Source organism: Chelonoidis abingdonii, chromosome 6 (assembly GCF_003597395.2).
Source record: "Chelonoidis abingdonii isolate Lonesome George chromosome 6, CheloAbing_2.0, whole genome shotgun sequence".
Classification (NCBI taxonomy): Eukaryota; Metazoa; Chordata; order Testudines; family Testudinidae; genus Chelonoidis; species Chelonoidis abingdonii.
Window position 1 is genome coordinate 90,479,425 of NC_133774.1, and position 15,694 is coordinate 90,495,118.

General features: G+C 42.1%; 1 protein-coding gene across 3 annotated transcripts in view; it reads left to right on the top strand.

Moving 5' to 3' along the window:
* The first annotated feature begins 3,219 nt into the window (after nt 1-3,219).
* Nucleotides 3,220-15,694, top strand: part of PTCH1 (patched 1) — a 76,857-nt gene continuing 64,382 nt past the window's right edge. For all 3 annotated transcript variants that reach the window (XM_032774099.2, XM_075067218.1, XM_075067219.1), the window contains exons 1-2: nt 3,220-3,749; nt 5,331-5,523. In XM_032774099.2, coding sequence (XP_032629990.1) covers nt 3,357-3,749; nt 5,331-5,523 — 586 coding nt within the window. In that variant the 5' untranslated portion in view covers nt 3,220-3,356. The remainder of the gene's footprint in view (nt 3,750-5,330; nt 5,524-15,694) is intronic.

The following is a 15,694-nucleotide window of genomic DNA, read 5'->3' on the forward strand; positions in this document are numbered from 1 at the left end:
TTTATGAGCATGGGGCTATTGTGTGAAATCCGGAAAAGTCAGCCTATCAAACAGAATGCAACAGGAGAAAATCTGAGGGTTTGATGTATCTAAACCAGCTGAATGTTATTCTTTAAAGTGAAACTAAACTAAAATGCTTGTACGCCGGAGTTTTCTTCCCCATCAAAACTACACAGGCTGAATGGTAGCTATACCGATACTGATACATCAATTTATTGATTTCTTATTAGACAGTGACAGTTAACTTTCTCAATCTGTAACTGCTACGCAATAGATAATCAACTGTATAATGGATATATCCGTTTCCAGCTGAAATGGGGTTTCTAGTTTATGTACCCCTGCCCCCGTGAAGTTGGGCGATGTACAATCTAGTGTGTACAGTAATATAGTCATGGTCGGATTTTCAAAAGTTCTCAGCACCTCCAGACCTTACACAAACAACAGATTAGTAAAAGTTATGAACAAAATGTTGGTGACATCACCAAATGACTGTTAGGACCTTGGAATCCCGTCAACTAAATGCTATTACTTAATTTTACTGCAATACCTATATTCACTAGAATAACAGATTTTCCTTATACTGCGCATGCTTTCCGTTTTATAATTTAGTAAGTGTCTATCCAGTTCTGTTGCCACCTTATTTAGCCCCATTGCTTTTGCTGTGTTCAGTTGTTTGTATTTTTTCCACGAAACATGTCGTCCCCCCCCCTTCCTTTATTTATATCTCGCAGGCAGTTAAATATAGCGCGTTCAAGTTAGATCTCCCCCGGGTTCGTACTCACTCTAAAATACTGTCCCCAAACAAGAACTGCCTGGCATGCGCTTGGTGAACACCTCTTTGCAAAACTTAACATGCATTTTGCAGGAAGGCTTGGGCGCCCAGCTTGTCACACATCTGTTAACATCTGTGCAGCAGGCCAGACCCCCAAGAGCTGAAACCCTCAGCTGAAGAACCCCCTTGTCTCTGTTGTGCGAGCTGTGCGCATAACTCAATGGGGTCTGTCTCTGCCGGCAGCCCGTGACTATCCCCACGATGTTGTGCAGAGTTGAATGGAAAGGTCTCCTTTCCCTCGCTATTGGCCAGTAGTAGTCAGCCCGGCATGGTATTGGATAACGTAAAGGGGGAGACCTCCTTTAGGAATGTACTATGGCTTGCCTGGCATTTCTCTGTGCAGCAGCTCAAAACTAGGGGGTGAGCACTGATTCCCCTCCCCAGCCTTAAAGAGCAGATCTCCCCCCGGACCTGACTGGCTCCGTCACAGCATAGCGTCGTACCTGCTTGTGCATTCGCTGCCAGCTCGATGCACTGTGGCTGCACACAGAGGCAGCTCCCCATACTCACCGTACTGGGAGGGAAAGCCCAGCCCCGCGCGCCCAGGGCCCGCTTGTCACGTGAAAGTTCGGGGCCCGCCTCCCTGCCCCTCCCCCTCCTTTCAAAGTAGGGTTGTTTTTTTCAATGAACACACACCGTGTGCACCTTAAAGCAACACTCCCCATTTCACAGTCAACAAAGTCCCGCTACTTCCATACTCGAAGCTACCAAAAGCAGCTTGTTGTTTATCGAACTACAATTAAATGTAGCCTTGCAAGGGGAAAGTGCTTTCAAGGCTCGATCTTGTCCTCCTTACACACGCAGAGTTCCCCCTAACTTCAGTGGGACTGGGAAGTCTGCGTGAGTAGAGAGTGAAACGACCAAGCGCTGAATCTGTGCAATTCAAGAAGAGTTGATCCTTTAAATGCATCATGAAATTAAGTCAATACTACTACTATACTCGAATTTTGTCTTGCGAGTACATGGAAACCAATCTCTTGACATTAGCTAAAACGACGAGGTTTATTAGTATAAACAATTAACAGACAACACAACTGTTTTCGATGAATTCAACATCGAAGCCTATATATTCTGTAGAGTTGGCATCGTCCATGTAACATATATAACATTTTTTAAAAAAAATCAGTGAATGGCTGATTTTAAATAAACAGAAACGTGGAAAGCGGGTGCCAAAAATTAAACAATCTAGCGATTCATTTAGTGTAAAAAAAAGTATTTAGCAGTTGCCAGGTTTTATATCGTATTAATTTTACGTTTAAAATGCATTAAATTGACTTTCCTAAACTTCTAGTGAAGGAGTGAACACTAAATTGCAGCAAGCTAGCTACTGCACGGTTTAAAATCCCTTTTTTAAGTATTAAGTTTTCGGTGTGTTTTTCTTATTGTAAGTAGTTGTTTTCCAGCAAGGAACTAAGTCTTCTTTTTAGTTAAGAAAGAAAAGAGAGAAATCTGGCACTTTCTACCGCAGTATCCACCACCCTGTCATTATCTGTGCAAGCCTGGGAATTCAACTTGGACCTCCCAGTATTTGTTGCAGCCTGAGGCCAAGGTGCCTCTAAAAGGATTTTCTTTTAAGGACTTCAGAAATCGTGCAGTACTTTTTTTTAAAGCAAAATATATTTTTGAATGTTGATCTCAAGGAAATTCTGTGTGTGTGTGTTTGTCTAAAAACGTCTCGTCAAAAATAAAAGCTTTCTTGCAAAGAAAAGGAAGAAAGGAGGAAGGCATTCCTTAATGGAAGTATTGCATGCAAAGAAGGCTGGATCTCTTTAAGGCTCCCCCTGAAGCTGGAGATGCACACACAAGGGTTGCCTGCCTGGGTGGTCTCTCTACTTTGGTGAGCTGTTGCTAAGCAGCTAATAATAGTCATGTTTGCTGAGTAATTTCTGCCCTCCTTGAGCCAATCGCATCCCAGGAACCCAAGCCATCTGACAGCCCCAGGGGCGGGATTTCAAGTCTTTTTCTCTCTCCTCTCTCTTTCTCTCCCCCCCCCCCCCCGTTTCACTCCTCCTCTTTATCCAAATGGAGAGAGTTCTTTTTTTCTTCTTCATCTCATCTATTGAATCAAGGAGCTGCTGCTTGCTGCTGCACACACACAGAGGGAGAGACACACACAGATACAGAGAGAGAGAGAGACTGGAGTCCCGAAAGCCCCGGGAGTCAGAGACAGCTCTGCGCTGAGACAGAATGGTACAGCGCGTCGAGACAGAGCAGCAGCCAGCAGCTCCACAGCAGCAGCACCACTGAGAGCAAGAAAAGCTCCAGCCCTCCTTTGCTTTGCTTTCACGGAGGAAGACAAGAGGGGGAAGGGGGGAGGCTGGTTTCTTTAAGCTGCAAAAGGAGCAGTAGAAAGTTAAAGCCGGAGGAACGAAGGGGGGAAGGCAAATCACTCACTCCACTCGCAGACGCACTGGATGTGGGAAGCGGTAGCGCCAGAAAGCTCCGGATCATCGCGAAATGTTGCAATGGAAGGCGCAGGGTCTGACTCGCCCGGAGCAGCAAGAGGAGCAGCAGCAAACGCGGTATGAAGAGGTGGTCTGTCAGCAGCAGCCTGCGGAAAGAAGCGCCAGCAGCCCAGCAGCCCTCCAGTCCCCCTGGATCGCCCCAAAGCAGCAGCGCGCTGCGGGGAATCACAGAGGAACCAGCCCGTGGGTCGCCAAAACAACAGCAGCAGCAGAGGCGGCAGCCCAGTCCCGGCGGCGGCAACATGGCCTCGGCTGTTAACGTTTCGGAGCCGCAGAGCAGCGGCGGTGCTGGTGGCGGTGGCTGCTGCAGAGACCTCGATCGGCTGGGGAGAAGCTGTAGCAGAAGGCGGAGAAGGACCGGAGGGAACAGACGCGCCGCGGCACCGGATCTGGAGTATCTGCAGCGGCCAAGCTACTGCGATGCAGCTTTTGCCTTGGAGCAGATTTCAAAGGTGCATTAATCTCTTTCCCGATTTTGGGGGGAGGTGAGGATACTTTCTCCGGGGCGGAAAGGGGAGATGAAAATGAAACAGCCACCAATAAAACGCTGGGAGTAAGGGGGAACAACTCCTGTGAGTCCTGTGCCCTCCTTTCCCTCCCGCCCTCCCTCCTTGTACACACTTTCCCTGGTGTGTGTTTGTGCTTTTGATTCCTCTCATTAAACTTACCAGGGACAGTTTCACGGTTTTTTGCCTTGTGAGTCACTCTCCTCTCTCTCTCTAGTCTCTTGCCTCTTTCTTTCCTTTGCTTCTCTCCATCCTTCTGTAGTGCCGTTCAACTTCTATAAACCAGGCAGTAACAGGGAGAAAAGTTTCAATGGTTCCCTGTTTTTTGGCCGAAGTTTTGCTTTGTTACGTTTTCCAATAAGTGTGGAGTGGCGACTTCCTTAAGAGAGAAATCCTGTAGTAGAGAAAGTTTGTAATGTTTACCCCCAGCGGCTGGAGGAAAAATGAAAGTTGTAAACAAATTGCCACCTTAAATCTGCCGGTGCCAGTCAGATAAGAGTTCCCCTGGATCGTTGCTTTTATTTTGAATATTAAAATGTTCCAAGTGTAGGAATTTCATAGAAACTTGACTCTGGCGTACGCACACACACGCACGCACAAATCCCGCTTGTTACTTTTGCAAGGGAAAAAATGTTCAAAGTAAACAACATCGAACCATTGCCTTTCTTCAGAGATCGTTTCATTCCAGGGAGCAGATTTTTAGGCTTTGCAGTAAAGGGAAAGGGGGAAAAAATCCATGTGGCTGCCCTCTTCCGTTCACAAATATTGTCGTAGCTTACAGATGGCTGCTCTACTTCCTAATTCAGATCACACAGCGTCTCCAAACTCTATGGAAATGAATTACTATTAAGCTTATGATCTTACAGCATTGCTAACCACGTGGAACATGCATTTACTACAGAGTTGGTGCCGAGAGCTGGGAATCAGGGACACTGCAACAAATTGTTACACAGTAGCGTTTCCCCGCCAGCAACCCCCGATCAGCCCTGTAGAGATGTAATAAGAACAGGAAAGGGATTTTTTTTCTTGGCATGCATGTTGCGGTTCATCTGCATTGATTATTTCTCCCCTAGTGTTGTAAATCTTGCTAGCGTGAATGAATTTTTGCAAATTGAATTGATAGCAGTGACTTCATTACAAGAAGGCTGTGATCAGTTACTCAGACTAGGGAGCATGCACTGTCTGTACCATTTTTACGGATCTCAAGCAGTGATGTAATCCCCAAACTGTGCATTGATTTATGAATAGGAGAATTAGCAGCAAATACACATCTGTCCATACAACTGCGCACAGTGCATGTGAGATGCTCAACAGGGTCATGGAGTAAAACCTTTAGGAGAGATGTCTTTCCAATGGCACAGTCTGTCGTGTTATTGTTCCCAGTCAGTTGGACACTGTGAGGCTATTTACCTTTATGCATTAATCATTGTTTTGCTTCTGGTCGCCTTCCAGTTCCCAAAACGTATGTGCGTTGGGGGTGTGTGGTTATTTCCAGGCGTTAACTGCTAACTTTTTCTTGCCTTGCAGGGGAAGGCTACTGGAAGAAAAGCACCGTTGTGGCTAAGAGCGAAGTTTCAGAGACTATTATTTAAACTGGGCTGTTACATTCAAAAAAACTGCGGAAAGTTTTTGGTTGTTGGCCTCCTGATATTTGGGGCTTTCGCTGTAGGATTAAGGGCAGCTAATCTCGAAACCAACGTGGAGGAGCTCTGGGTAGAAGGTAAGACTTGATCACTCTTCTGGTGACTTTCTTCCTTTTACTCATTCTGTCCTCCATCCCACCCCACTTCTTTCATTTCCAGGGACTGACTGATGCAGATCTATACCAGTGTGCACCTAACCCCCCTCCCCACCTTCCTCACAGCGAGGGGAATTGTGGATTGCTTAGTAGTTTGGGTGGAAGCCAGGTGAAACCTACAAAGAGTGTGCTGTAATCTGTTCTGGTGGATCGTGTTTTGCTAGGTGGTTTTGAGAAGGAGCGGGCGTGCTGGGCGGAGGGACAGACTGTGGGATGTACCACCTCCGTGTGTGTGTCTGTGTGCAGGGCGAGGGGATCAGTGCTGGTGGGGGTGTTGTTTCGGGTTTATTTGTCCGGTAGTGGTGGTGGTGGGTCCCCTCCCCGGCTGTAATAGCATGAAAGGAAAGTCTGTCCAGAGAGCAGCCCTCCCCTCCGCCATTTTGGGAGTGTGTGCGCCCTCCCCAGCCGCAGAGGGACGCGAGCAGCGCTGCGCGGCGGGGCTGTGTGTGTGGTCCTGTTTTTTTGGACAGCTTTCAACTGCGGGGAAAAACATTTGTCTCAAGGTTAAAAAAAAAAAAAAAAAAGTGAAGCCCAGACTGGAACGCATGTTGGATTGTTTGCAAAGCAGATTAATGTCCCCGAGCGGGTGGGGGCCCAGCTCTGCTGGGGAGAGGGGTAATTTTTTTAGATTAAAACCAGGTTGTTGTGGGGGGGGAGGGCTAAGAAGGAGACTAGCAAATTCAGTCAAGCGGAGTTTTTGCACCGGTGGTTAATCTGCATTGCACTAGCATGTTTAATCAGCAGGGTAGAAATGCTACCTAGATGAACTTACTAAAGGTTAAGCCATTTTGTACGATATATAGGCTATAAAGGGGGCCCCATCCTGCAGTCCTTGTGCACCCAGAGCCCCCATTGCAGCCCCTTGGGGCCTGAGTCTTCTCTCAGGTTAAGTGGGTTTTGCCACCATGTCACTCCAAGGGATATCTGGATTTACACCATTGTCAGGGAGGGGGAAATCAAGCCCATATTTTTTCTTTTTGATAAAACAGTATTAGATTAGGTGCAAATTCTGCCCTCGGTTATGTTGGTGTAAATCCCAACTAACTCATTGACCACAATAGTTACTCTGGATTTAAGTTAAAGCAGTTTATAGCAGTATCTGACTCATAAAAATTAATGTGGAGCACTGCATAAGTAACCATTACTGAATGGCCCTGTGTGTGTTGAGAAAGCCATACTGAGTGAAAGGCAAGGGATCAACAGACCATGGGAGTAGTCTGTCTTGCTTTATGGATGGAGAGCATGGCAATGCTATTCCCATTGACTCCAGTGGCAAACCCATTCAGCATTTTGTGAGCTTTTTTGTTTGTTTTCAAGATAAGAACTTGTTGATAACTGAATAGTCTTTGTACAGTAGTAGAATAGTTCTAAGTACAGTGGGACCATCCTGCAATTCCTATTCAGACATGCTGAGTAGGAACACAGCAGATTGTGTCCAAAGGTAGAGATGTGCATTCAGAAGCTGTAATATGAACGTAGTCCATTAGGAGAGCTGTTAACCCTAATTACTACTTCCATGAATAGGGTTTGAATATTTTTTCAACAGTGTTTTGTATCTTAACTCTGCAAGATTCTCTTGCGGTATTTTAAATGAAATGTTTCAGAATTGTCTCTTCACTCCTTTGCTTCTGCCTCCTGATGGAAACTTCATTGATAATGTTGGTTTTCAATATTATACAGTGATTTAGTATCTTAACTATGGTATAACTAATAGCCAGCTACCAGGAATGGTGGTTCCATCTCATGCCACCTGTTTTTCCTGTTAGTTTAATACCAAGAAACTCCCTGATTACTGCATTGGCAGTTCCTGTATGACCAACAATGGAAACATGGTTTTCTAGAAAAAATATGATTTTCAAAATAGCCATTTTATTTAGTCACTGCTTTGACCTCTTTTTATGCCATTGGTGTTGCATGGAAAAAATATTTTCCCAAATGCAAAAACTAACTTAATAGTCCTCAGAATTTGTGTAGCCTCTATTAATTCATAATACAGTTGGCTGTACAGAGTTGACCTGTCTAATTTCACTTTTATTGAGTGTAGTTTTCATATCAGTGAAATATTATTAAAACTCTGAATTGGAAACCTCTGCATTTTTAGATTACAGAAAAGGGTAGTTAATTAAGATGAAAGAGCATATTCTTAATTTAAATTAAATTAACTCCCAGTCCTCCCGGACTGCCATTGTAAGACCATCAATAGAAAAGTTTGACTAAATTGTGTGTTTTCTCAATAGAGACTGTATAAATGTTCTGGTCACGAACATGGGTGCTATACAAATAAACCAAACGAATAGCAGTTGCATATTTCTGTGGTTAAAAGCATAAACAGAAGAGAGTGCAGAGTGAGGAGTTGGAGTGGGGAAAGGCATGGGGAGAGGTAGTCTGGAGAATGATGTTCCTTCTGTGCATAAGTGCTAGAAAGTGATGCTAAAATTCCAATTTCACTGTGTGTGTGTGTGCACATGTGCACATGCGTGTGCGTGCAGTCCTAATTCCTAACCTACCTATCCTATTATTTATAGACCCAAGTGTGCTAGGTACTATACTAAAACAAAAGAAAGCACAATTTTCTGATCCTAAGGTCTTAAGAAAACTCTTTACAACAAGTTGTAAACTGCTCTGTTATTAGATTAGATATTTTATTCTGCTTTTTACACTGTGTTTAATAAGAGAATTTGAATACACAGAGCAATATTGGTTAAACACAGCTAATGATGTAAAATACATTTCCATTACAGTTGCAATAAAATGTTTTATTTTGTTCAAATGTTTAAAAATTATCACCTCTCAAGGAACTGTCAGTATTTACATTAGAGACTTGTTGTATGTAATGAATACCAGGAACATGGAAGGTACTACACCACTGAAGCTTAGCAGGAGTGAACTATGAACCTAAAAAATCCTAACTCAGAATTAATTATAAGTAGTGAGAATGAAGTTTGACTGAGTTCTAAGATCATCCAGAGTCCAAAATAAATGATGAAAAGTTTATATTTAAAGCTATTACAGCTGAAGTATTTATATAAGAGCTGCAAAAACCCACCTGGTGGGCAAGTTCTCAAAAGGACAAGAGAGAAAAGAAACAGCTCTTAAAGCTCTTCATTCTTGCAATTTTCTTTTACTAGCATCCTTACTTCACAATTTGTGCCAACACACTTGGCCTTTGGTGTGCATACTGGTACCGAGTGGCTTTCCCCTGAATCACTTCTTGGCAGCAACAGTGTCTTAGAGGAACATTTTTTTAATCCATCCCTTTGCTGCTGTTGTCCAGAATGTTTTAATTGTTCCTCTATGTCCCACAGTCACACTACCTTCAATTTGATCCCCAAACTGCTTTCTCCAACAGTCCAACATTTCAGGTTCTTCTGAGACTGAGCAGTGACTAGGACTTTCCCTTGTTTCCCTTATCAGAAAGATTCAAAACCTCAGATTTATTATTATCAATTATTATTATATAGGCCACAGAAAGCTTGATTTTAGCCTGTTTGGTACACAAAAGACATGGCATGGCATCCTTAGGACACAGTTCTATTTGCCTGTGGATCTGTCTGATCATGACCTGCTGTCTGGGGCTGTGCATGCTGGAAATGTGGCGATTGTCCAGTTTTCTCCTTACATAGCACACAACACCCACAAGTGCAAAAAGGGTTTTGCATTCATTTCCTCTGTGGATGAATCCTATTGGATATAGATAGGGTCATAGATCCAACTGCATGTTATTGTGAAATATCTCTATTGACTATGCACCATGTGCTCATACACAACAAGGTGCCCAGATACCACTATGATTGGGCACCCCCCATCAGAACCTAAATCAGTGAAGAGATAGATAGCAGAGGTCTGGCCTTTATATCCCACAGCAAATGTGTGGGTTCATCCCCAGATAAAGGGTCTGACACGACACTTGTAATATGGCTACTGGTGATGGTTGTTGAGAACATAAGGGGAGAGAGGCTTCTCCCTGCCATCTCATTCTACTGTCCTTGTACTGCATTCTCACCTTGCCCCCTTTTTCTTATTCTCCAATCAGGAGATTAAGAAAAAGGCATCAATATTCAATGTAAAGACTCCAAGCCAGAGATCCTGCCATCCAGGAAAGGAGGTGCTGCAGTTGCTCCTCTTCTTTCACATGGCAAGTGGTTATTTGCAGCAACAGCCCTTTGAGAACCAAGTGTGTCAAATAGGCAGAACTCTTTTTCCCCAGGCATGTTGGAGGCAAGGGGGAGGGATGTCTCAGCAGCCATGTGGAAAGCTCATCTTCAGTACCTGGAACAAATAAAGCACATGCTAACCACAACTGAAGAAATGTTCTGTGCAGCTGGATAGATGTAGCTTGTATGGTCAGGTCCCGCTGCCTACAGTGTTAAACAAAATGTATTAATCAAGATAAGTTATCTGTAAATTCTATAATGAGGTCACCTCACTCTTTGATACTGTAAAGTAGTAGGCAATTAATCTACCTATGCAGCTCAGGAGTGGGGTAAAGAGGAGAAAGCAAAGTGAATGAAGCAGACTAGTTTCCCTAAATGGAGGTGCTTCCTCAAATGCTGCATAGGATAGCTTACTTTAAACTACCGTTGTGGAGGGACAAAGGAAAGTGATAATGTGGTAGACCTCCATGGATCTGCTACTGCTAAAGAACACATTCCTCTCAGTGGGCCAAATCAATGTGTTTTGCTTGAATAAAGACAGCATGAATTGGCCCAGTCAGAACTGTTGCAGCTTGTATGTTTCTGCGTCAACTTTCTCCACAGTACCAGTGCCTCATCTTGGGTAGACTTGAATAGTGTTGGGTCCTCCTTTCATGGTCTTAGCTGTGCCTACTTTTGCAATACTGCATTGGCAAAAGGTCGATGAGTGGGAGAGCAGAACTTGCTCTATTGCAGAACCTCAATGCCATGATCTAACCTAAGGAATCTTCCCCAGTCACAATTTATGACCATTTGAACCCTTCCACCCAGAAGAAGGAGGATTTAGCTGAAAGGGAGCACAAAAGACTCTTTTAGTAGTTCACTTTGTTTGTTTGATAAATAACTAGCTATTGGTCATAATAAGAACTTGTAAGAAATATTTGAATTGATGTAACTGGTTTGGTAGCAAAGAGTGGTACCAATCTAACAGAGAGTGGTAAAGATCAGATGACAGGAAAGGAAGTAATTCAGCATAGGTGCTTACTTATCTGTAAACTTCCTGTATCTTGCATTGGGATGTTTACTGCAGCATGCATAATGTGCCCTGAGAAGTCTGTTGCTTATCAGAATAAACATCTCCCGTTTTGTTTGGATAAATGGGGTTTTATTGTTATGTCCAGCAAAAGTAGAAGTAGTAGTAAAAGTATCATGTGCTAGCCCAGGGACAATAATATTGGGAATGTAGTCAATATAAATTTATTAGGCTGTTATGTTAATGGAAACAGAATTTTATTCTTTTAAAAGTTAACTGTCATCAAAATTGAAGAATGATTCAGTTTGTTTCTCATTCGAAGGTCAAGAGCAATTTTTAATACATAACTGTAAATTTAATTTTAAGTGCTAAGATGAGGGGTGACTAACTTCTGTGTTTTTATTCGAACTAACTGTTCTAAAATATTAAAGTGTTAAGTGAAAATGCGTAAAAAGGTTTTGTTTATTGGAAATATGTCTGTAGCCTCTTCTTAAAGCTCATATGTTCAATAAGAAATCACTGGTGGTCTCAGTCCAGTTCTTTGTGGGCAGGTGCCCACATCATTAAAACCACCACCAACACAGTTGAACCCACGTTAGACTCTTTAGTAGAGCAGCCAGGGGTTAGATAGACATGGAGACTGAACCACACTCTTCCTCTACATATGGTAGTTTCAGGCCAGGACTGATGCACAGTTGTGAGACAGGGTGGGGAAGCTTGTACATCAAAAAATCTGGAAGAGGAATTTTAAATTACTTTTTTATCTTTGAGTCTGGGAGTATTGAAAATACCACAAGTGGCCACTATTTACATCATTTCTAAGATAAGGTTGAAATCCAGCCCCATTGTAGTCAATAGCAAAATTCTCACTGCAGCCAGGATTTCACCCAAGTGCAGCCAGTGACTTCAGTGCACCAGGATTTCACCCAAGATTTATACAAAATTGTACCAGATAATTATAGACTGTATTGTCACTGCTTGTGCTGTAACTGTTCTATGGATGCCAGAGGATCTCAGTTTCCAGAGCAATCAATCTGTACCCCTCATGAGTTCTAAATACACTGAAACATTAGTACCGTTTTGGTTTGTTTGTTTAAAATTTTAAGCACATTTTATTGGTTTGAGGTCAGTGAAAATGCCTTCATTATTGTTATTTCTATACATTGCACAGTCTGATTAATCTCTGGACCAGATTGTCCCCAGTGGATCTTGACAGGAAGGGGGTCTCCCCTATTTCCTCTTATAATGTGTGTGTGTGTGTTAGTTTGGGGAGGAATTTGGCCTCCGTTGCACCATTTATCCCCTCCATCCTCCTGTGCTCCATGTGAATTCCTGTACCTTGTTGAGTTCTGGTGATGGTGAAAAGGATGGGAGGGGACTTTCAGGAGCATTGTTCCTTGTAGAGCCCAAGGATTTCAATGCAGAAATCCAGGTGTAAAGTCATATAGATCAAAGCTGTGTGCTTTCCTTTGGGTACCCTTTGCAACTGCTCCTGAACTGCCACAGGGGAAACCTAGCTATTGGAAGTACAGCTCCTGCTGGAGTTGTGGTGCCAGACAGGGGGGAGTGAAAGGAGCAGAAGCCATACCTGTTAGATGGCTTTTGTCTCTGTGTAGACAGATTTTCCCTTCCTCATGGATCTTTTCATCCAGATGGGTGGGAGAGGGAGAGGTCTCTAAAATCCCTGATTCCCCAAGTCCCTTTCAGCAAAGAGGGCTGTTCAAGGAAAACTCTACAGCTCTTTGTGAGATTTTCATTCCCCTTGCTCTGCTTCATCCATTTCAATGGGTTTTTCAATGACAGGAGAGAATCCAGTCCCTGTTATCAAACAATGTCTGTGGTGGCTTTCCAGAATATAGTAATACTGCATTGTGTATGCATGTAACAATTTTTGCCCCTTCAACAGGTTTAAAAGCTAGCGTATGCAACTGGATGTTTCAGTTATACATAACTGTTAGGAGGCTCCAAAATATGACAGCTTCCAGATGTATGAACCGACTGATCCGTTTGTTTAGATTATGCTCCATAGCTGATGCCTAGATTAGTGCTGGCTGGACGAAGCTATGGGAGATTTGTCTGGTTTCCACAATGCCATGTTTATATTTCATTTGGATTTCTCCTTCAAAGCTGACCTCTCCGTGACCTGCTGGAGCTGCGTCCACTAGGATGCTAACTTTAACTTGTCTGCAACAGCTTTCATTTTAGTATCTATTGGGGTGTGTTCTCAACTTGACACTCATGGGCTTCTGTGCATGACTCCTGTTAACGCAACTGTGAGTTATGCATTTAAATTACTATTCATTCAGATTAGACTATGCCCATAAGAATGTCCTTTTCCTTGTGCCCTTTAGTGGGCAGAATCTGAGAAAATTTGGTTTGATAAAATGTTGGTTTTGAGATAGACCTTATAATACCATTGCTTGTTAGGTGGTTCTTCTTGTAAATTCAGCAAAATTTGTCTTCTTGACCTTGTACAATATATCACCTCTAAAGGTGATAATATAGGAATATAAATTATTAAATAAGCTTGATCTTTTTGAATTTGGAGAACAGAAATTGAACAGCCTAGTTTTACGTAGCAGTCCTTTATTTTAAATGGAAAATAATACCATATGTCCACCCTATCTCTGCATATGTACGATGGTACAGATTGCATTTTCTTAAACTTCCTTATTTATCTCCCATATCTCATAGGTTTTCCTCTCTCTCTCTCTCTCTCTCTCTCTCTCCCCCTTCCCCTCCCCCCACCTTTTCCTTCCCAGGAGATCTTTCCCCCATGAGTGTTTGTTAGTAACTGTGTCTGGAAAGGCTGAAGAAACAATAAAACTCCTTAATCACAAACTCACAGTACTATATTAAGGAGCTTACTCTCCCTCAAAGTTTAGAAAGATTTAGATGCACAACTTCCAATATTGTTAATAGAGGCTACATGAGTAAATTGTCTCCGCCTCGTTGAAGAAACAGATTACTTAGACAATACTCTGATAGCAGAAGTCAGAATTATTAAAAATGAACTGTCCATATTGAAAGTGTATAGTGTACTAAGATAGTAGTTTCCTAGCTGGATAGGAAACTATCCCATACTTCTGTCCCATGAAGTATGGAAAAATGTTTTTTTCCCCACCACCTGTATGTAATGTGGTCTATGATATTTTTTATTCTAAGTGTAATGTTAATCAAGAAACCCAGCTAGAATAGGCTATATTAGTTTTGGTGTAACTAATGACTCCATAAATGTTAGACCAAGGATACATTTGGCCCATTGTGTATTGCTTAGTGTGTTTGTTTTTAAAGAAATAGGAGTTACACTTACAAGAAGTAGATTTAAATAAAGCATCAAGGCAAAGATATTTTTTCTTGTTGTTCTTGGCTTTGTGAGTCCTTGTTTTTTAAATAACAAACCTTTTATTAGGAAATTTTAGGTAAAGTTTATGTTTATTTTACTAAAGATTTTCTGGCAATGTGGATGTTCTTCAAATATCACCTTGATTGCTTTACCCGTCCTAAATTTTGCAAAAGGAAGTGTCAAATGCTCTTTTATTTATATATATGTATATAAACACATACACATTTTGATGAGGGTTGACTTTAATTTTGTTATCTTAAATAAACATTTCAACTTTGACTTTTGTTTGGTAATTTGGGAAAATGTAGTTCTTCCAGGTCATGAGTAAAATATATTGGGGATGAAGGAATGAGGAGAACCATAAGTTGACTCCCTCTGAGAACCAGGGATGTTGTTTTAGAGATTTATACTAGAGCTCCATTCCAATCTCAAATATACAAGTCATCATTGTGTATTTGTAACATTTGTATATTGTCCATGTGCAAGTTTATAACAAATATTTTAAGGCACATGTGCAGTGGTGCACACCCAAATACCTGCGGTTGCAATTGAGCCCTGGAACTGTAACATGTTCTTCATCCCTTAATATTAAGATAAAGAAACAGTCTTCTTTTGTTTACTGAGCAGATACATTTGTGTTTTTCCATCAATAACCAAAAGCTAAGTGCAACAAACTAGAAATGAGCACCGTTAATTTGTATGATTTGTTTTTCCCCCTTAAATCATTGCTTAAGGGCTTCTGGCCCCTAGCTTAGGAATCCTGCCCAAAAATGCCAGATGTATTACACAGTCAAGTATTGCAATGTAAACAGTGTTCTGTGCCACGAGAGCAGGGTGGTCCATCTCCCATTTAAAAAAAAAGGGGGGGGAGGGAAATCCCTCTGCTCTGAAATGAGCACAGTAGTTGTAGTGTTATTTGTGTTTTTGGCTGCATAGCCAGGTTTTTGGAGCTGCAAGAGCACAGATAAATTAATACTTTGGACTGGCAGAGAATAGCAGTTGAAACTGAGATGCTGGAGAGCAAGATGTGGCTTGGATAGGGCTGCTTAATTTAGTCAAACAAGTTTGTAATATGTACAAAATTAAACAAAATTAAAGGAGGCCATTGTTGGCACTCAAAACTTTTCACTTTACCTTATTGTGAACAGCAATCTCATCCACCGTGGAACAGAGCAGACAAAGGATGGGAAGCTGGGCAGGCAGAGGCATAGGGTTCTTCATGACCACATGCTGTGTAATGGAAAGTCTGGGTGGGTTACTGCACCTTCTGGATTTAAGAGAGCTGTTCTGGTGCTTAATTAAATACCCTTCTGGGTGTATTAAATAATGGATTAACTTCCGGTGTGCTCACGTTCAGATCTGATGGAGAATATGGGAATCTTTTCCTCACATTTCTCCTTTGCACATTAACTAGATATTTAACAACACTTTAAATTATTAAAGAAAGGAAAAATGGGGGCGAGATCTCAAATTCTTGATCTGGAAAGAAATTACCAAGTGTGAAGCCATTCTCTGAATTACATTTGGGTTATCTGACAAATTTCTAGGTTTTCATAGCTGCCTTGGGTATGTGGAGGTGGT